The 21,459-nt window shown below is 40.9% G+C and overlaps 1 protein-coding gene across 2 annotated transcripts; it reads right to left on the bottom strand.

Moving 5' to 3' along the window:
* Positions 1-15,198: 15,198 nt before the first annotated feature.
* krt8 (keratin 8) lies at positions 15,199-20,188 on the bottom strand. Of its 2 annotated transcripts, XM_029505812.1 has the most exons (9): positions 19,988-20,188; positions 19,674-19,918; positions 17,905-18,113; positions 17,304-17,364; positions 17,104-17,199; positions 16,690-16,854; positions 16,476-16,601; positions 16,082-16,350; positions 15,199-15,962 (listed from the first exon to the last, which is right to left on the bottom strand). In XM_029505812.1, exons 1-9 carry the CDS (start codon positions 20,073-20,075, stop codon positions 15,752-15,754), a joined length of 1,470 nt encoding a protein of 489 aa, XP_029361672.1. In that variant the 5' UTR covers positions 20,076-20,188; the 3' UTR covers positions 15,199-15,751. The 2 variants fall into 2 exon arrangements, with proteins under 2 accessions (XP_029361672.1, XP_029361671.1); XM_029505811.1 differs by having other exon boundaries at positions 15,199-15,972; positions 16,086-16,350; positions 19,674-20,188.
* Positions 20,189-21,459: the final 1,271 nt, after the last annotated feature.

Below are 21,459 nucleotides of genomic sequence, written 5' to 3'. Positions count from 1 at the left end.
TGCTGTTTCTCCTTTGCTGTTGCAGTGGTGTTACATTTATGGCGAAACATGTGCTCATACTCTCCATAGGCCTGCATTAAGACCTCCAACACTTGGGTTGAAATAATGGGAATTTTTTTTTTTTCTCAGTTGTCATGGTGACTTGTGGTATGAGGGCTCTATTGATGATAGGTTTTTATCGAGGTTGTGCATGCGCTCAACTCAAAGTGAACATAGTCAGAGTTGATTGAACCAATTCAGATCAGCTGGTCTGGAATGGATACTCAGAGTTTCCCCATCTCAGAGTTCAGGGATAGACTCAGAGTTTGTTGAACCTCCTACCTGGAATACCCCCCAGGCCAAGGACATTACTAGTCAGTCTGTGTGCCTATTGAAAGACCTTTGTCATCTCTTAAAGACACACAATCACACCATTGTAAATTTTTTCCTGTCATTCAGTAAATGCATTGCTCAGGTCAAGCGCCCTGCTCTCCTGATCGTCAGATTGCTGGCACCTGTGTTATATTATCTCCCCTGCCTGAGTGCTTATTGTCAGTGTCTTCCCATTGTCCTTTGCTTGATTTTCTTTCCCCTGTGTGAGTTTCCTGGCAGTTCTTTTCCCTAATGTATTCTTCTTGTGGGTGTGACTCGCCTGTCTTTTGACCAGTGAACCTTTGTCTACCCTCTTGGATGCATTCACCTGAGCTGACTGCCTTTCGTATACTGACCCTGCTTGGATTGAAGAGCCTGAACCATGAAATAGCCTGTCTGCTTTGTAAGTAAATTGGTTCATTGGCCCAGTTTCCCTTGTCAAAATGTATTAGTCCTCTGTCAGTGAGACTTCAGCTGCTGAGGTTAATGAGTTTAAATTGACAGAATTCTGGAAGGGAATTTGGTGACATTTTCTGCACAGCGGTCAAAAGTTTAATGCAATCATTATGAAATAAATAACAGGGGCAATTACATGTCTATGTATTTTGACAATGCAGTCAGGTGAGCCAGTGAGATGTTTCAAAACTTGTAGTTTCTGATACCGCCATCAGCCTGTTAGCTTAACTGGCGATAGTAATAACTACAGTTGGAGTCTGCATGCACTATTTATTTATTTATTTAAAACTCTTCCTCTCTCCCCCATTCAAATTGGGAACATTTTCTGGGACAGTTTTAACTGGGGGCAGCTTGCTCTACTTGGGAACTATCCCTGAATATGAGATGTTTGTTCAACCTGCATTCAATGCCAGTTGTTTCAAACCTGTCAAGGAAAGCCAGCTGGTGCCTGCCTCCAAACCCCCTCTGCCCCACCAGTTCATTGATGGGCACATCACATTCACAGGGAAGAGGGTTTTGGCAGTCCATCGCAGGGGTAAATGCTTGCAGTACTTGGCTAGACTGGAAGCGCTATGGGTGCAAGGAAAGAGCTTGAGTTGCTGCTAGGGAACACTTGTGACCTGATTAAGGATTTCTTCCACTAATACCCTCAGGATCCAGAGCTGTCAGGTGCTGGCTGTAAAGGGGGGTACTGTCAGGGTCTAAATGTTCTGTTTCTTGTTTTATTTTGAAGGTCTGGTGTCTCCACATGTCCTGTTTAGTTCCTGCTGTCCTGATTGTTGAATTGCTTTCCCCTATGTGAGCATTTTTTTTTTTTTTTTTTTTTTTTTTTAAAAGGGTCTTTGGCTGAGCTGACCACTGTTTGTGTACTGATCCTGCCTGGATTACAGACCCTGACTCTTGGAATAGTTTGTCTGGTTTTTAAGTCCACCATTCTGCATGATACTCTTCTGCTGTGGAGAAGCATCACTCCTCTACTAAAAAGATGAAACACATCAGATATATTCAGTTGCCCTCCTGACTGAGTGGATTTTGATCCTGTAGATAGCTTTTTTTTTTTTTTTTTTTTTTTTGAGGGGGGCTTATCTTTTATGTTTGCATTGTGCTTATTTTCGCTCTGAAAATCCATTTGTATTAGCACTTTAGTTTGTATGTGTGAGCTGTGCAGTGTCAAGTGGTGACGACAAGTAATGTACATAATGGTATGTTGTGGATGTGACCAGGTTCAACTCAATTTAAAAAGCTTTGACCCTTTCGTTTTTAAATGTGACTGTGGGACAAGTATGAGGGATGAGGGTTCAAACCTGAGGTTCAGGAACTCAGTAGTGGTGGATCAGGTCTGCGATTTGAAGTTGGGCCTGGATATTCATGGTTTAATATATAGGTTTTAAATTTAGTGGTGAGGGGAAGAGGAAGTGAACACAGGCTGAGACTGCAGTGATATGCTTATGTGCCTTGATACATTCTTGGATTTGCATTCTGGTCCAAACACAAGTAGTATAGACGACTGTGGATGGTGCAAGGAACTGCAATCACATAGTAGTATTGATCCTGAAGGGTGCGAGTTTTTATTTATTTTTTTAATTGGTCTTCACATATCGGGCAAGGGGATCAGGTTTATTTGCAAAGGTTCCTGGATTTCAAGGGAACAAAGAAGACTTTCAGTTTTAAAGACTGAAAACAACAGCCTGCAGGTAAGGAAGTAAGAGGCACCCTTGTATGCAAAGAGTTAGCACACCAGTGAATATAAACCAGGGGTCCCCAGCTACTGACCAGCATGTTTTAGAGGTTTCACCCCTCGACCAAAACTGACTCAAATGATCAGCTTGCCTTCAAGCTCTGCAGAGATTTCATAGGGAGCCTCTAATTTGAATCCGGCATGTTGGTGCAGGTAATTGCAACGACACAAGGTCCTGCAGCACCAGGGTGGGGCAACCTGCTAGGAAGAATAACAGCTCACATCATGGATGCACAGTGTGTATTTCTATCTCAGAGAAGAGGCTTTAGCAACACTCAAACAAGTTGCTTTCAGTGAAGTGAGTAAAGTGAAAATTTCAGCTTTGTGTTTACTGGCTGATCTGATCCAGCTGCACACTTCTATTTCAGTTTATTTACCATACATTCTGTGTCTTTTTGCGTGAGTCTAGTCACTGGGCAACAATAAAGTTATCCTCACAGGTAAAATAAATCAGCAGTTTAATGATTTACCTTTTCGATGCATGATTGTTTAGCTGTGTTTAACTTTTTATGTTTTCTGATTGTGAGTGGCACTGAACTCCTGACAGTTCTTTCTGTCATTTAGACGTGTTGCTAAGTGAATCTGCAGTCAGACGTGTAACTCCAGAGTCCTCTTTCCAAAGACATAAAAGCTAAATTTTCTTAATGTGCACAGACCATTAGAAGGGTGTATCAATGGATAAAGACTTCAAATAAATTAATAAATTTTTTGCTTAACTATGATGATTGCCACATTCTTGTGCTTTTTATTATCAGATTTTGACTCCATACAACAGTTAGTGACCAGTGAATGAAACATTCAGCCCAAGATAGCACAGCTTTTAAGTCATTTAAACTTGTATTTCACCCACTGATGCCCTTAAATTGAGGAAATGGCCAAAATAATAAAGAAGTAGAAATAGCAGCAGTGCAAGAAGTCCGGTAAAGTGCATCACCACATTATTGGCCATATTGATTACTCATACTCATGCTCGTGTAAAAGGGGGTTAATACTTTTTCTACAGCGAGCACACCAAAATGTGTTGCTGTATGTAAAGGCCAGTAATCCTGCATATAACTCATACCCAGATAGGAAGGAATATGGAAGTGTGATGATTGAGAAAACCAAAATAAAGGGCAGTTTGAAGGAAATAGTTTTTTTTTTTGTTTTTTTTAAAATTATAATTAATGTTATTATAGTAATACACTTAAATATTTTTTCAGTGGGCAAAAACTGAAATGTCAGTCTCCTCACTCAACAACACATCAAATAACCCAAACTCCCATTATGACTCTTCCTCTTCAAATGTGGGTTAGGGTTATTCACCTTAGTGAATTTGTGCCATGTTGGAGAATAAAGCTCCTACAATTCAAGTCATCTTCAACCACACCCAGTGCTACAATAGCCAGAGGGTAAATTGGTACAGCAGAGGCAAAGCTGAACTTGAAGGTGGCAGTGCAGAACAAACGCCTCACATAATTCTTTGCTTCTCTCTCTCTCTCTCTCTCTCTCTCTCTCTCTCTGTGTGTGTGTGAGAGACAGTCAGTCATACATGACACCAGAATTACAGCAGTTACTGTTAATCAAATCTTTGAAAGACAGACCACACCCTGGCAACAATACTAACATCCTGAATGTACAAGTGTTGTGTGGGCCCGGGTATCCACAGGATTTATTTATTTTTTTTTTTTTTAACACAGTTTCTATGTGTCCCATAAAAGTGAACCTAAACAACAAACACTTGGAACCTTAATATATTGCAAATATATTGCTCTGTGATATCTTGGTGTCTTTAATGTGCTGTGGTAATTCTGAATTAAATTTTGAGTTTAATTTTGTTTTGAAGCCCTGGTGCAGACAGTGAGCCAAGAAGATGACTACTGAAGTTGGCTGCTGCTCTGCTCTACATGCATCTGGAAAAGTCCATTCACAAAACTGGGAAAAAAAAGGATACCCTAATTTGGCAGAATCTGGATCCATGGTAGCTCTGCTGACCTTCATTCTCATTATAGGCCAGGCAGTTTTGCAAACTTGTTGGATCACTTCATATTTGACATGCTTATATAAAAATATCCCCAGCTGGCATTTTTATGTGCATGTTCAGATGTAAATCACTTCACATGTGTTGACAGTTCAGGAAAAACTAAACAAGCACTATTTTAAATATGTTTCATTGAACTACTAATTTTGATTAGATAATGCATGTAAGAGCTGGAGAAGAACTAGAGGACTGGATAAACCTGCTCACTCGCCACATGAGACAACTTGCCACAGCTGTTATATAAGACCTCTTCTTAACAGCTGCATAATCAAACTGCATGCTTATAGAGTGGGCCGCCTCAGGGCTTTGCTTCACCCATGATGGTGGATTTCTGAAACGTGCAGCACCCATCATTTGAGTTAGAAATGTCAGTATCAGTCAGCAAAGATTTGGATGTTTTCTTGTTTCATCAGAGAGTTTTATTCTGATAATCCCACTTGTCACTACCTTCAACAGACATCAAGAAACAGTATTCATTTCCACTCAGCGGCCCTTTAACTTGAGTGGTAGGTCACTTAGTAAACCGCTTGGATGAATTAAGTTGAACAGACCTGGCTATATATACACGTTTTATTAAAATACAAATACACTTTTTAAGAATTCCTTTGCCACTGTCAGTCACTGAAAACTAAATCTGCCTCTGAGTTAATTGTGTGCAACATTCGTTATTTCTGAGATCCAACTAGCTTCCTTTACACTCTTCAGCTCTCACTCTCAACAAGGGTCTAAAGGTCACATTGCAGTTTTTCAAAAAACGAAATATAAATCACTATTACATTTGAGCAAGAAATTTGAGCTATCCTGAACATTTTGGTGCCTGACATATCAGCAAAAAAGTATGATTTATCAGTAACGAGGAAATCGAACATGAACATCTGTGCAATGATGATCCAAATTTATACAAACTCATGTGAGGGATATCTGTGCAGCCTCAGTGCAGTGCAGTAGAAGGCCCTGATGAAGTCCAGTATCTATTAAATGAGTGAGGAGTGTAAAAGATAAGGTTGGATATTTAAAGCAAATGCATCTATATGAATATTCTAAATTGACCCATACGAACAAACATTCAGTCAACAGTCTTGAGTCTTACACAAATTGATGGGGCTCCCAGAGGTGTGTGACTATCTTAGCTCTGAAATCAATCTGTATAGTTTTCTTTTTAGTGTTGCTTCTGTCCATTTAATGTGAATGGGTATTTAGTTTACTTTCAGAAGGCCTCCCTTTATCCTTTAGCTTTATCCTAGATACGCACATAGAATTTCAGTGTACCTGTCCCTTAGTGTACCTGCGCAAGTGGCAATAAAAACCTCAGGCTTCTCACCATGGACTTCACTGACCTTTCACTCACCCAGAGACCAGATCAAGTTTTATACTTTAGTTCATTTTGAGGCCAATGACCAGTTGACTTTTATAAAATTACATGACAGCCCATCAATCAATCTTTATTTATAAATATCTTTTTATAAATAAATGTAGCACAAAGTGCTTTACATGGTTAAAGGGAATGCCCCTCCCACCTACCCCCAGCACCAGAGTCTGAAATCCAAAAATATCAACATTCTCAGGTCCCTCTGCAGGCCAATCGACAGATGGGGGCCATAATACTTGAAAGATGCCTCCCTTAGAGCACATGTTTGAACGTGAGGAATAATTAAAAGGCCAGTGCCAGAAGACCTCTGGGTCCGTGAGGACAGTAGTAGTCCGTAGTGGACAAGAAATTTTGTAAGATAAGAAGACCCAAGATCATTAAGACATTTAAAAACCATTAAAAGAACCTTAAAATCAATCCTGTGAGACACACGGAGCCAATGCAGTGTTCTGGACTTTGTCAGCAAATGTGCAGCAGATTTTTGTAAATGTTGTAGGCCTGAGATACCTTTTTTTGGGAAGACCAGAAAGAAAATGTTCTCGTTGACTCTGAGCCAAATATCATAATCTGATTACAGTCCCATTGATATCAATCTTAAATTATGCTCCCCTAGACAAGCTTATAGTTGCCGTTTTAATCCCTAATCTTCTTGAGGATCAGGCTTTTAAAACACACACCACTATGCACATAACACAGTTCCTTGAGACCAACGACAATGGGGAGGTGAATGGCACAATGCTGTGGAAAACTCTCAAAGTGTATATTAGAGGACAAATTATTTCTTATGAAGCAATGCTGAAAAGGCTTAAACGAGGTAGATTGGAGAAGATTGAAAAAGGGCTACAAACCGCTCAACAGGTCTACCTCACTACTCATCAGATTACAACACAATTCTTAAATTAAGGTACGAGTTTAATATCATTCTGGGAGAACAAATAAGCAAATGACTATTATTTGCTTATTATTACAACTTAAAGGAGGCACTTTGAGCTTGGCGACAAGGCACAGAAGCTACTGGCAACACAGTTGAAAGAAGAAACAAACCATTTATAAGGGATGCTTACAGACTTCAAGGACATCAATGAATGTTTTAAAGAATTTTACTCAGAAATTTACGCTTCCAAATCAACAGCTACACAAGGAGATTTCAAACAGTTTTTTGATTTGCTCTGCTTTCCAAAATTGGATATAGTCTTGGACTGATTTTTTTTTTTTTTTTTGGGCAAGAGTTTTAGAAAGCCTTTCATGGGGTCCTTGAACCCTTACAGTTGAGAATGAGCCAAGACACACTTAAAAACAAAAATCTTTCCTCTCTCAGTGAAGCAAAAACAGTACCAGATAGGCCAACTAGCTGTTGGAGCCTGTTTAAAAGAATAGGGTGATCTACTGTGTCGAAGGTAGCACCATTACTGATAACATATGTGAGTCCATGTTACACCTGAGCTTACACCTGAGCTTGTTGTGATTCTTACTAAATCCAGACTTATATTTTTCAAATATACTATTGTACTATTGTTATTTTTACACTACATATTTGCAGGTGGATAATCACTGAAAACAAAGTGCTCAATTGGTGACCTAATTTTTGCAGGGTGCATGAGAGCCTTCTTTCACAGGGGTTAATGGTACCTTAGATATAAATCTATGGATATTGGATACAAATCCTATGGATTTGAAATTAATACTGGGCCTTCATCCTATGTTTGGCTTACTATGAGCTAACAACTGACACTGACATTTGTTCTAAAGGCCACCTTTTGCAACCTCTTCTCAATTTTGTTTGCAGTATGCTGTTTTACTCACATGAAATCATCTCAAGGCAAAATGAAATAAAAGGATCAGGACTGAGTTCTAAGAAGGTGGTTTGCCGACTGTGTTTTAACTCATTCTTTTTCTTCTGGCTCTATCTATTACCTGTGCACTCTTAAATCTTTTTTTTTATTTTATTTTTGTAATTTACCGATTGTCACTTGCCTTTGACTGATTTATGGTCAGACTTCTGCTGTCACCACCCCACCTCTGAGTGAAGGCTTGGTTTTTTTTCCTGGGGCATTTAATACACCTGCACTGTCAGAGAAGAATGACAACCGCCACAAGGTGAAGACCACACCTCTCAGCACATTTGAAGTGCACTAGATTTTTTTCTCTAATCATAACTTGTTTCACTCACACCACTTCTCATACAGTCCAACAAGTAGAGATCAATTAATTGCATAGCACTTGAGACATGTTGACAGAGCAGCCCTGCTCTGTTTTAAAATGCTGCAGCTGGCACTAACTATTGAGTTTATTTTCAATATAATTATTCAATGTTTTTGGACAGCAGAGTTGCATTAAGTAGAGAATGCAACATTGGTTTGCATTGATTTTCTACACCTAATATATCAGTTCAAAGTGTGAAGCAATGCATAAAGAAAAATAATATCACTTGGTGCTGTAATGTGACTCCACTAGCAGATGACAAACCTATTTCATGGTGGTATGACCCTTGATCACTGCTGAATGTGTGACTCTAAAATGCCACTCATGTAGCTGCTTAAATGGATAAAAAATCTAAATGTTATATAGCGGAAAGTATACTTATATACTTATGTCACTTGTCAAAATGACCTGATATTTTATGGGCTATCAATGGGCAGGTTATTTCTTAACAAAAATTGCCCCTCATGCATAAAAAATAAGTGAGGTGTGACACAGGCCATGCAGCAAAATAAAATCCAAAAATGCGAGATGTTCTGCACATGCCTGACACTAAAAGGATTTATGTTTGACTTTTTTTAGCTGTTAGCAGAGCATCATGCAGCTTTTGTGGCAGTGCCCCTGCTGCTACCTCAGACAACTTTACATTACATTATATTACATTAACCTGAAGTACTACTTTAGTTTCAATCAGTATGAAGAACCAAAACCAGTACCAGCAGCCAAAGACTGTGTTGCCTAAAGCTTATGACTCATACTCATGCTCAAACACTGTCGTGCTGTGCAGACTTGCAAAGGATACTACAGATGTTGGTTTAATACCCAGTGGGAACAGTTGGCACTGAACAGCTATCAAAGGACTGAATGTTGGTTCTTTAAACGATGAAGAGGACATCTCCTTCTTGTTTTCCCAGTCAGTCTCATGGGAAATAAACCCCACTAATACCTTAACTTGGATAAAGCCTGTCAGAATCTTGTTTCTTTGAAAGCTTGAGAAGATGCTCTTAGTCATGACGTTCTGATTTGATTTTGCAGAGCTGTGATTTACATGCGTTTATCACAGATAAGGCCGAGCGACAAGTATCAGCAATAATCTCTCATCGACAGAATCAATAAGTCATATAAAAGTTCTATTAAAATCACGTTAACTCAGCTGAGTCACTGATAAAGGCAGAGAAATTGTAAAAGTCTTTTGTAGGTTGTAGCTTTTGGCTCTAGATGACATTTTTGAGTTGTTGTATTTTACTATACATCCGCTGGTATCTCCTCACCTTATTAATGTGCCAACGCCCTTTCACACACCCATATACACTCCTGCCAACAAGCAGCAACACTACAAACCAGCTCTGCTATGGTTATCCTCCATGATCAGAAAAGGAGTGCTTCAAACGTGGTCAAGGGATTTTTGAGCATTAGTCACTGGTTCATTGGTCACCGGCACTTTTCATCAATGAGTTTTGCAATGAGGTTTTGATAAATTTTTTTTCAGACCACTGCCAGGAGCACAAAGAGTTTCTGCACAAAACAGGTTCTGACAAGAGCTGAATTTCTGTGTCTTTCCAAAGCCACTCTCTCTTTTTTTTTATTACAAGATAAATCTGACTTGTTCCAAACTTAGTGAGTTATGCTGCCGTCTTGCCTGAACCTGCTTTCTGCTGGCTCTGGTAAAAACAAGCTTTGCCCACAGGCCTCAATCAGATACAAGCAAAGGCTGTAATAACTGTGTTGGTTGAATTTGATTAAAATATGTAAATGAAAGGAAAGATGGTTACTGCTCTGTGCTCCCAACCCCTTGTGAGGTCAATTTGTTGTTTTCAAGTCTCTTGCTGGCAGACAATGCAATTTACAGTGGGTACGGAAAGCATTCAGACCTCCTTAAATTTTCCACTTTCTGTTACATTGCATCCATTTGCAAAATTCATTTAAGTAGATTAAGTAGATCAAAATGCACACACAACACCTTATTTTGACAGAAAACCACAGAAATGTAGACATTTTTGCAAATGTATAAAAGAACAAAAACTGAAATATCACATGGCCATAAGTATACAAACCCTTTGCTGTAACATTCGTATATTTAACTCAGCTGCTGTCCATTTCTTCTGATCATCCTTGACCTTCACTGGAGTCCAGCTGTGTTTAATTAAACTGATTGGACTGGATTAGGAAAGGCACACACCTGTCTATATAAGACCTTACAGCTCATCATGCCTGTCAAAGCAAATGAGAATCATGAGGTTGAACGAACTGCCCAAAAAGCCTTGTGGCAATGCACAGATTTGGCCAAAGTTTCAGAAGAGTTTCTCCTGCACTTAAGGTTCCTAAGAATACAGTGGCCTCAGTAATTCTTAAATGGAAGCTGTTTGTGATGACCAGAACTCTTCCTAGTGCTGGCCATCCAGCCAAACTGAGCAATCGAGGGAGAAGAGCCTTGGTGAAAGAGGTAAAGAAGAACCCAAAGATCACTGTGGCTGAGCTCCAGAGATGCAATGGGGAGATGGGAGGAAGTTCTAGAAAGTGGCCAAATGGAAGCCTTGCCTAAGTGCAAAGTTTACCAAAAAACACATGAGGACTCCCAGACTGTGAGAAATAAGATTCTCTGGTCTGATTTAGACATGTGTTCACACCCAAAGAGGTTAAATACCTGGGTCTTGCTCCACTGTCTTGCTCAGACTAGTGCAGATTAGTAGACCAACAAGCAGAACTGATGAAGCCTCTTGTATAATCAATTTTGAGAGAGAACAATGACTTGGATGAATGAGAATATTTATAGCCACGCAGCCAGTGATCTCACTTAAACCCAATGGAGCATCTTTGGAGACACCTGGAAATGGCTGTCCACCAACGTTAACAATCCAAGCTGACAGAACTGGAGAGGATCTGCAAGGAGGAATGGCCGGGGATCCCCAAATCCAGGTGAGAAAAATGTGTTGCATAATTCCAACACATAATTTGTGTTGCAAATCAACTTGTTACTGTGTTGACCCAAAAGAGTGCTTCTACTCAATGCTGGCATTTTGGGTTTTGCTCTTTAGTAAACTTGCAAAAATGTCTACATTTCTGCCAAAATGGGGTGCTGTGTACATTAATGAGGAAAAAAAACTACTTGCATTACTTTAGCAAAAGTAACAGGGCAGTACGGTGATGTAGTGGTTGGCACTGTTGCCCCACAATAAGAAGGTTGAGGGTCAGTTCCAGGCATGGGGCCTTTCTGTGCATGTTCTCTCGTAACTGCGTGTCTTTTCTCCCACCGTCCAAATACATGCATTTCTAGATTAACTGGTGACTCTTAAATGTCCGTAGGTGTCAGTGATTGTGCATCTTTGTCTTGGCCCTATGATGGACTGGTGTATCCTACTCTCACCCAATGTGAGCTGGAATTTGCTCCAGCACCCCTGCGACCTGGAAACGGGAAAGCAGTAGAAGATGGATGGATACAATGTAACAATGGGGGGGTTAATATAAGGGGCTCTGAATATTTTCTGTACCCACTGCATAAACAAATTCATCAAGCTTTCTTTTGGGCCATTGGAGTATTCACAAGGGTAAAGATTCAGACTCATTTTATTGTAAACTTTTCACCAAGGAACATGAAAAGGAAAAAATAAACGCAGGTGTCAGTGTTAAGTGGTAAAAAGAATATGTATAGAGAACTAAGAATCTCAAAATATCTAAAATAAGGTTAAAATGAACATTAAAGGTGTAGCTATAGTATAGCTATGGTTTGAGGGCTATAGTGGAGCCCTCAAAGTGCAACTGCGTCAAATACCTCATAAGAAGGAATGGATAGTTAAAAATGCTGCAATCAGAGGTGTGGCAGTGCTAATCTGTTTAGCAGTCGAAGAAGAGCTGTTTTTCAGTCTGGTGGGTCTCAATCAGATGCTAGAGTGTAGAGTGGGGGAGGTCTTGTATGATGCAGGGAGCTGTGTCAGTGCATTGGCTAATGCAGATAACTGACAGGGCTGGAAAGCAGCATTCGGTGCTCTTTTGTGCAGAATTTACCACCCTCTGCAGTGCCTGCTTCTTTGCCTCGGCACGTGGGCCTGAACAAAAGAGATGTGCATGAATTTAAGCTAACTAAATGTGTATTTATGAAAGTAAATAATAAACCAAATGGGGTGTGGAAGTTAATGTCAGTATTATAGGTGAGTGTATGTATGCAATGATCAATGTGTAGTGTATGTTGTCAGTGCAAAACAAAAGAAGAAACCAGCATGCCGGCTGGGTGGAGCAAGAACAAAGGCAGAGTGGATAGCAGAGCAATAGTGGGCATCTGAAAAGGCAGAGTTAAATAGGCCTCTGTGGGAACACTGGCCAGGTGTTCTCAATCACCTTAATGGCAGACCTGGAAGCACACAACACAATACGCAGAACACAACACACGCAGCCCAAGCCTTGGGCTGTCACAGAACCATACCAGCAGCAAAGTCAGACAGAGCCACATTAGCAGCAGCACAGAGTCAGACACAGAGCCACAGGACTTAACTGCACCCTGAGGAAGACTTAACCATGCTGCCTTTTTATGAGGCTAGACAGAGGAGTTTTTTTTTTTTTTTTTAAAGGAAGGAAAGCAAGAACGGGATCATTATTTTATGACTTATCTGTACTTAATTTGACTTTCTTTTTGCAAACATGGATGTCAGTATCTGGGTGTGGTGTCAATTATCTGCGTTTACATGGTTACCGGTCTGATTGCCATTGTGTTAATTGCTGTACATATTTGTGCATGTCCAAAGACTAGCAGTCAGGGCTTGATTTTTAGGCTTTAACACAAAGAAAGAGCAGACAGATTCTACTCCCTTTCCATGCCTCGCCCACTTAGCATGCCCACAAGTCATTATGAATCATGGCTTCAACCGTGGCACCGTGGGTGGAGCTGCCACTGAAAGTGTTGCACACACAACGAACAGCTCCCGAAAATCTTTAATTTTGGTGTGTTTGGTTTTTTTTTTTTTTTTTTTTTTTTTCTTTGCTTGACTGAATATCAGGGATTAACGAGACTATATTTCAATCATTTTTATATATTCTTTGCTTTTTCTTAATACTAAATTTAAAAATACATCAAAGTTAAAAGGAAGGAAAGAAAGAAAAAGCTTTGTTGTACAAGGTGCTGATGAGTCTAACACAATAGTGCCTCCTTGTGGACAGGCCTCAAATGGTGCTGGCATTCATTCATTCATTCATCCATCTTACAGTTTATCCATTTCTGGGTTGCAGAGGGCTGGAGCCAATCCCAGCTCACATTGGGTGAGAGTAGGGTACACCCTGGACAGGCCGCCAGTCTGTAGGAGGGCCCACACACTGGGAGAAACAACTACTTACTCTCTCACTCAGACCTATGGACAATTTAGAGTCTCTAATTAATCTAATGCATGTCTATGGATCATGGGAGGAAACCCACACAAGCACGGGGAGAAGACGCAAGAGAAAGAACTGAACCTGCAACCTTCTTGTTATGGTGCAACAGCGGTAACCACTATGCCACCATGCTGCCATCTAATGCTGTTGTGGATGAGGACCTTTTATTCAGAGAGCCTACAGGGACACACTGAGAGACAGCCTGACCAGTAAGCAAACACTTTGTGCTCATAGTGTCTCATTGGAGTGACACTGATAAAAGCTGAAGCATAATCCAACTGAATTAGAATGCAGTTTGATTCTTTTAATGTTTACTGTAATGTTCATCTCACTGATTAATGCATGTTCCTAAAACTTGTATTTGTTACTGCTTAACGAATTATCTTGTTCATGACCTGACCCTTCAGCTTTACAGCTCACTGGGTGCAATCAGGCCCCATGGAAGGACTCATTGTGCGCTGCAGCCCAGGTGGTGACTGATTGCCCCCTGGTGGTAAATAATTGCCAAAAGCAGAAATTCTATTTGCATGATCTGTCAAATCATTGCTTGGTCATTTGTTGAAACTCCATTCTCTGAAAACTATTCTCTTTGTGACAATGGTAATTATGACACAATTTAGGGAGAAATACTCTCATTGTCGCATGAAATGATCATTTCTGTCAAATCACTAGCTTAATTCAGTTTGTTTTTTTTGTTTTTGTTTTTTTTGAGCTTTGAAATTGAAACATTATTGAATTACTGCAGACAACCTCAAGCACCCATATGAAAAGTTAATAAAGATTACTATATCAATGCAAACACAGTACCACTATAACTGAAAAAACTGTCATGCCAAGGGAAGGCCTGTTTGGTTGCCGGTTTTGGTTAAAATCCACACTGAACAAACGCTGCACATTTTTCATTTGTAATTCATAGCTACAATATCCTTCTTCGATGCATGATGCCTGCCGTATATAGGTAATTACATCTTTCCAGTTTAATAGTGAAATCATTCCCTTTAACTCAAAAATGGATTTGAGAACTTCATTACTTTCCAACACTAAAATTAATTATCCTTCAGCACACATGTATTTTAATTTTTCATTTTCTGAAACCACACCTTTTTATAAATATACAAACATTAAAAGATGAAACACTGCAGCCATGCAAAAGCCTAATGAAATAAACTTTGTACTGATGTCATCTATATATTGGATATTTATTATGACTCCATTGACCAGTGGGAGTTGAACAATCATATTATACATATACAATGAAATGTTACACAGTTAAACTGACTGGTCTCACTTTTCAAGACCAAACCTCCACAGTTCCACAATTAGTCATGTTAAACTAAGATTAATAGAATCAAATTATTACTTTTTTTACATTCTCATGCCATGCAGACATGGGGCCTTTCTATATAGGGTTTGCATATTCTCCCCATGCGTGTATTTCCTCTGAATACTCCAGTTTCCTCCCACAGTTCAAAGATATGCATTTCTATGTTAGGGTAAATGTTGGAGTATTATGATGGACAGTGACCTATCCAGGGTACACCCTGCCCTCGCCCAATGTGACCCAGGACTGGCTCCAACACCCCTCACAACCCAGAAACACGAGAAGATGAATGAATTAATTAAATCAAAATTATAGGAATATGATATTTTTATAGAACTACTTCTTTGAATATTAATTTCAAATCAAAAACAGAACCACACAGAACATCAACACAAAAAACAAATTTTTATTGTTTGGTAGCAAAAACAGCACCTCAGGACAACAGTATGATTTGGGCAGCTTCCTAAGGGGTCGAACAGTTTCAGTTACAGGACACACATAGGGAGGACATGCACTACCTACTGTAGCAGGCAATCTTAAGAAATTAGTTAACCAAGCGCACTGACGCACTTTTCAGTACATTTACATTCCTTTGACACCAATATCCATTGGAAGAAACAGTTTTGAAGTCATGGCCCTTCCTGTATGGAATAGATGATTCAAGGACGTTTTTTTACATAGTTGCAATTTGCCCCTTTTTTTTTTTAAACTTCTAGAGAAAATTTTTTTTAGTATAGACAGACATAATTTCTTTTTTTTTTTTGGTCCCTTTCAGATCTTTGGAAGTGTTCATTTACTGCTTGGTGAAAAATGCATGTTTAGGTGTGTTTGAGAGTGGCTTGTAAGCATTTTACTCAGGGTGTGGGGTGAAATGTGGGTATAAAACTATCAGAGAGGAGATCATAGTAGACAGGTAGCTACACTTCTAAACTAAACGGCTCAATCCTCAATGACCTCAGAGGACTCGGACACAACTCTGCCATCCTTGGTCTCGATCATTTTGATCACAACATTCTTCTTGCTCTGGGTGGTGCTGTATCCGCCAGCACTGCCGCCACTGAAGCCACCCATGCCGCTGCCGTAACCGCTGCTAAAGCCACTTGAGTAGCCGCTGGAATAGCTGCTCTTCAAGCTGTCCATGGGATAACCGCTGTAGCTCGCTGTTGAGCCAAAGAGTTTGGAAAAAATATTCAGATGGGTGGAATCTGTTCAAACTGAACAAGAGTCAAATAGAATCCAGGGAATGAAAGCTAGGTTGACAGAGGTGACTTACTGCTCTGTTGGGAGATGTTGATAGCCTTGATGCCGTTTGCCAGCCTGTCCTCCTCTCCTTCCAGCAGTTTCCTGTATGTAGCGATCTCTATGTCCAGAGCCAGCTTGACGTTCATCAGGTCCTGATATTCTCTGATCTGGCGGGCCATGTCCTGTTTGGCTCTCTGCAGGGCGTCTTCCAGGTCCTTGATACGAGCCTTGGCGTCCTTCACTGCCAGCTCACCGCGCTCCTCAGCCTCAGCGATCTGGGCCTCCAGGTTGGCACGCTGGCACAAGATTAAAAAAAATAAATAAATAATAATAAACTTTTGCTTATCTCCAATTGTGTTTGGATCAAAAAAACAACTACATGTTGGCTGAAAATGCCACCATGCAAAAGCACTTTCCATACCTGCCCCTTCACAGCATCAATCTCTGATGTGAGTCTTTGAATCATGCGGTTGAGGTCTGCGATCTCCGTCCTGGTAGCCCTCAGGTCATCACCATATCTGTTGGCGGACGTCTGCATCTCCTCGTACTACATGAACATCATCAATCGTAAGATATTAGAAAATTGAAAGCCTTTCAATGATTAAGATAAGATCTCAGTAAGACTAATCCATCACCTTAGTCTTATACCATGTCTCTGCTTCGGCACGGGTGCGGTTGGCAATGTCCTCATACTGAGCCTTGACTTCAGCCACAATGGCGTCCATGTCCAGGTTGCGACTGTTGTCCATCTCCACAATGACTGAGGTGTCCTTGATCTGGCTCTGAAGCTCACGCAGTTCCTGCGGAGGAGGGGGAAAAAAAAAAAAAAAAAACAGCGAAAAGAGAGACATCAGTCTTAATGTCACTTCGAAGGTTTCAGAAGAAGTGTCAAGATGTTGAAGGATTCCAAGATGAAACCAAAAACATCATGAGAATGCCTTGACAGCATATATAAATCAAAAACAATGCTGATGAATGTAGTCAGCAGATTGCAGCTTGACGGTTTTAATGTCTGTGGGCAGAGTAAGAAAGAATTGATGGCACTGAACCTCCTCATAGATCGACCTCAGGAAGTTGATCTCATCTGTCAGACTCTCAAGCTTGGCCTCCAGCTCAACCTTATTCATGTAGGCCTCATCAACATCCTGGAACCAAGAAAAGTCAGAACAGATTATCATTTAAATCTTCAGCAACAAACCAAAAAGTTGGATTAGTGAAACAAATTTGTTGAGTAAATCTTGATACTGACCTTCTTGATGAGTACAAAGTCATTTTCACACTCTGTGCGCTTGTTGATTTCATCTTCGTACCTGAGAGAGAAATATCTGAGTCATGTTCCAGTTCAGCTCTGAGAGTCAATACACTGACTTAACACTAGGAGGCACAAGCAGTCCATCCCTGAATCTTGATCTCCTTTTAAGCATTTGTGGCACACTCTTATCTATTGACTCTGGGCCAAGCCCAAGAGCTGTTGCATATATTTCAACTCAACGGACAACTGACAAATAAGTGTTGCACTGTTGTACCCGTTAGTCCTCAAGAAATTTACTGTGTTTCTCTTACTAGTTAAAGCTACAGATAGATTTTCCTCCTCTCCCATGTAATGGGAGTGCAGAACACGTTGTCTCAATGTTGTAACTCCCATGAGTTTGTCTGATGCAAGACAATGGACAGATGTAGGGAGTAGTCTACTAAACATTAACTCACCCTATGGCAAGGTTTGTGTTGGAGGATAAAATTTCTGTCTTTTGTGCTATCCAGTATAATTGGAAAAAAATGCATTCCTAATATTGAAATGTTAATGATATGCTCGATTTTTACCCCCCCCCCTCCCCCCCCACCGGACCCACTTGTTCTTAAAGTCCTCCACGAGGCCCTGCATGTTGTGCAAGTCAGCCTCCAGCTTCATCTTATCATTGCCCAGACTGTCCAGCTGTCTGCGCAGGTTGGCAATGTAGGCCTCAAACATGGCGTCAATGTTGGAGCGGGTGGTGGTCTGTCCCTGCAGAAGGTTCCACTTGGTCTCCAGCATTTTGTTCTGCTGCTCCAGGAAGCGAACCTGATGCCCGGGAGAAAGAAAGGAGTATGTGAATTCATGGAGGGTTGGAGTTGAATAACTACTCAGAAAGACAACTGATGACTTACATGCTTGTTTTCTGTGGCAGAAGTGCAAACTTATTGCCTGACATGAGTAGCAAATCGTTGAGAAATTATATATAGTTTATAAAGTCATTCACAGGAATAACCTTTTCGCAGCTCCTATTTTTTCACTGTCTGTTGTCTTTGTTGTTCTTATCTATCTGCAGGGATCACTAAGCTGTTGTTGGCTACGTTTCCACACTGGCAATGCTTTTCCTTAGGAAGGCCTGCATAACATGCGTGCATCCTGACAGGAGGGAGGGAGGGAGAGAAGAAGACAAGGTTGGAAAAAGTGAGGGAGGGAGAAATAGAACTAGTTAACCCCTCATTTGCCATGTCTTCCTGTTTTTGTGCAGAGGAGTTCCTGGCCAGAGAAGACCAACTTGGAGTAGTAGAAGTTGAAGTAGAAGAGGTGATGATATGTGTTTGGGGGGGGGGGGGGGGGGGGGGGGTTGAGGGGCTGAGGCCAAGTCACATCCATAAAATGAAACATTTAACTGTATTATACATGCAAATAGACTATAAGGTTAGTGGGAGGTGGAGCTTGGAAAGTGAAGGCCTTTGGCAGAAATGGGGTGGTGTGGGTGGAATGTAAACAGGTGAGGATTTTGCATATTTGTGAAGCGAAATAGTGAAAGCAGATACGTGACACAATGGGCCTGACATCCAGTCAAGGATGCGAGTTGAAGTGAAGTAAATTTAAATAATGCATATGCTTCTACAGTGTGAAAGCACACAACTGGAGTTTGTCATTTTGTGTTTGAGTTTGCAAACTACAATCCCTCTTTTGATTGTTGCACTGCCAGGAAGAGAGCTGATAGAGCTGCCAGTCTGTTGGCAATGACCAGAACATGAAACCAGCTGGCCTTTTTAAATATTAACCCACAGCTGAGGCCTTGGAGGACTGACACCCCTGAGTATTATGCAATTCCTGGACTTTAACACCAACTGTTATGATGATGCTGATTAAAATGTCTTTTCATACACCCAATGAATAATCCTTATAAAATTTGCCATCCTGAGAGAAGTAACAGTGGTGGCAAGTACTCACTGTATGTGTCTGTGTGTGTGGTGTAGGAGGGGTGGGCACAACCAGGGCAGTAGAAAGAGCCACACCCCAATGAAGGGAGGGACCAGTCCCAAGGTAACTCATATCACAAGCCCTGAGTTTTACCCTGACACACCCTTAGCTCTCTCTCCCTTTGTCTTTGCCTGTCTCTGCACAGCTGTTTTCCATCACCATAAAAAGGCAGCCAGAGCCAAAAGATAAAGTGCCTAATCCTGCAGTTTGAGCAAACTCACTCTTTGCTGCCATTGACTGCATTTGTGGGAGGTGATGAAAGTAGAGAGAGAAATAAATCAGCCTATTCTCCACACAGCCAAAATGGGCTTTCATATTAAAAATTGCATAATGATTTCACAGCATTGAAGCACCCCCACACACACAGGCACACACAAACACCTGTCTACCCTCTGTTACCTTGTCAATAAAGGAAGCAAAACGGTTGTTGAGACTCTTGATCTGATCCTTTTCCTGGGTGCGGACGGCCTGAATGGTGGGGTCAATCTCCAGGTTGAGTGGGGCCAGCAGGCTCTTGTTCACAGTGACTGCGGTGATGGGGGCCTGAGTGGCCATGCCACCCCCAAAGCCCATGCCCATCCCCATCCCTGTGCCGCCCATGGATGAGCTTAGGCCATAGGCAGAGCTGCTCGTGATGCCAGCACCTCCAAATCCTCTGTTGCTTCCTCCATAGGAACTCCTGACAGTGTAGCTCTTGCGGGAGGTGATACCGCCTGGTCCAGCGTAGGAACTGCTGCTGAAGCTCCGTGGGGCAGTGGAACTCCTCACACTGTAAGAAGTGGTTTTATAGGTGGAAGACATACTGAAGTCTGGATGAGAGTTTTTGATTTTGGATGAATTGAGTCTGGAAAAGTCAGACCGTGTGGCTCGGACGTGGAACAAGCAGGCAGAGGGGCAGACCCAAGTGGATAGAAAGAGAAGAAACTCCTGAAAACTTTTAAAGCCTGGTGGTGTGGGAGGGGCTTATGCTGAGCTGCCATTGGCTGCATGGCTGGGTGAGTGAGGGAGGTGGGGCTGTAACTTTATACTTCTATGACACATTGTCCAGTCACTCAGAATCATAACCTGGTCTTTCGACAGGCTTCTCTATTTTGTTAGTCGAGAAAAGCTTATCTTTTGAGAGGCTTGTCAACATTTAATTTAATTTTCTTGTGTGTCTTCTGTGTCCACAGGATGGGTGATAAGAGGTTCAGATGTCCTTACTCATGACTCATCTTTACATCTGAACTTCTGTTTGGAAAGAGGGATGGGCTACTGATTACAGAGTTTATGTTTTCAATCTCTTTGTGTTCGTTCAATGGCTCATGCAAAACGCTCTAAATTGATTTACACCAGCCTCTAAATTAATTCATCTTCTACTGCTTATTTGTTTCTGGGGTGCTGGAGTCAATCCCAGCTCACTCTGGGTGAGGGTGGGGTACACCCTGGACAGGTCACCAGTCCATCACAGGGCCAACATACAGAGATAGACAGAGACGAACAACCACTCACACTCACACTCAGACCTACAGACAATTTGGAGTCACTAAAAAACCTGAATGCATGTCTTTGGACAGTGGAAAGAAACCGGAGTACCTGGAGGAAACATGCAAACTCCACAACGAAAGCCCCCAGGCCGGGAATTGAGCCACAACCTTCTTATTGTGGGGGCAACAGTGTTAATCACTATGCTGCCGTGCTGCCCCAGCCTCTAAATATTTTCATGAATTTCCCAGGAAGTAATATTTGGATCTTAAGATATGATATGTGCTGACATCCATGAATTTGACTTCAGATCCAGATCCAAATAATTGGATAACAGATCCACTGCTTTATGATAAATTAATTACTTACATTAGCAAACAACTTCTTTCTTGTTTTCCATTAGTAAAGTTAGACAGTGTGTGTATTATTGTTATGTGCTGCTTTTGAACACACAGCAGCAAAGAACTTGTTTTGGAATAATTAGTAACACATTTATTTATGTGTGACATTACATGTCAATATTACCCCAATATTACCCCATGTTATCCTAGATACAATTAAAAAACTACAACTTTTATATTCAAGGAATGTTGCTTGTCTTTGTCTTCTTAAAGGGACAGCTCAGTGTGAAAATATTCACTGTCTTGTCAAATGTTAGATAAAACATTTTTCATACAATTTTCATTGTATGTGCTTTAAATACAAAACTAGACCTGTTAAG

This window comes from Echeneis naucrates, chromosome 7 (genome assembly GCF_900963305.1).
Source record: "Echeneis naucrates chromosome 7, fEcheNa1.1, whole genome shotgun sequence".
In the NCBI taxonomy this organism is placed as follows: domain Eukaryota; kingdom Metazoa; phylum Chordata; class Actinopteri; order Carangiformes; family Echeneidae; genus Echeneis; species Echeneis naucrates.
Note: the sequence above shows the minus strand (reverse complement) of the source record. Positions and strands in the feature narration are given on the sequence as shown.

Coding starts and splice junctions, on each gene's coding strand:
- krt8 (XM_029505811.1), bottom strand. CDS start 20,075: ATGTCTTCCACCTATAAAACCACTTCTTACAGTGTGAGGAGTTCCACT. Junction 16,602..16,689: donor AGACATGGTATAAGACTAAG/GTGATGGATTAG, acceptor ATGTTCATGTAG/TACGAGGAGATGCAGACGTC. Junction 15,973..16,085: donor CAACATCTCCCAACAGAGCA/GTAAGTCACCTC, acceptor TTGGCTCAACAG/CGAGCTACAGCGGTTATCCC.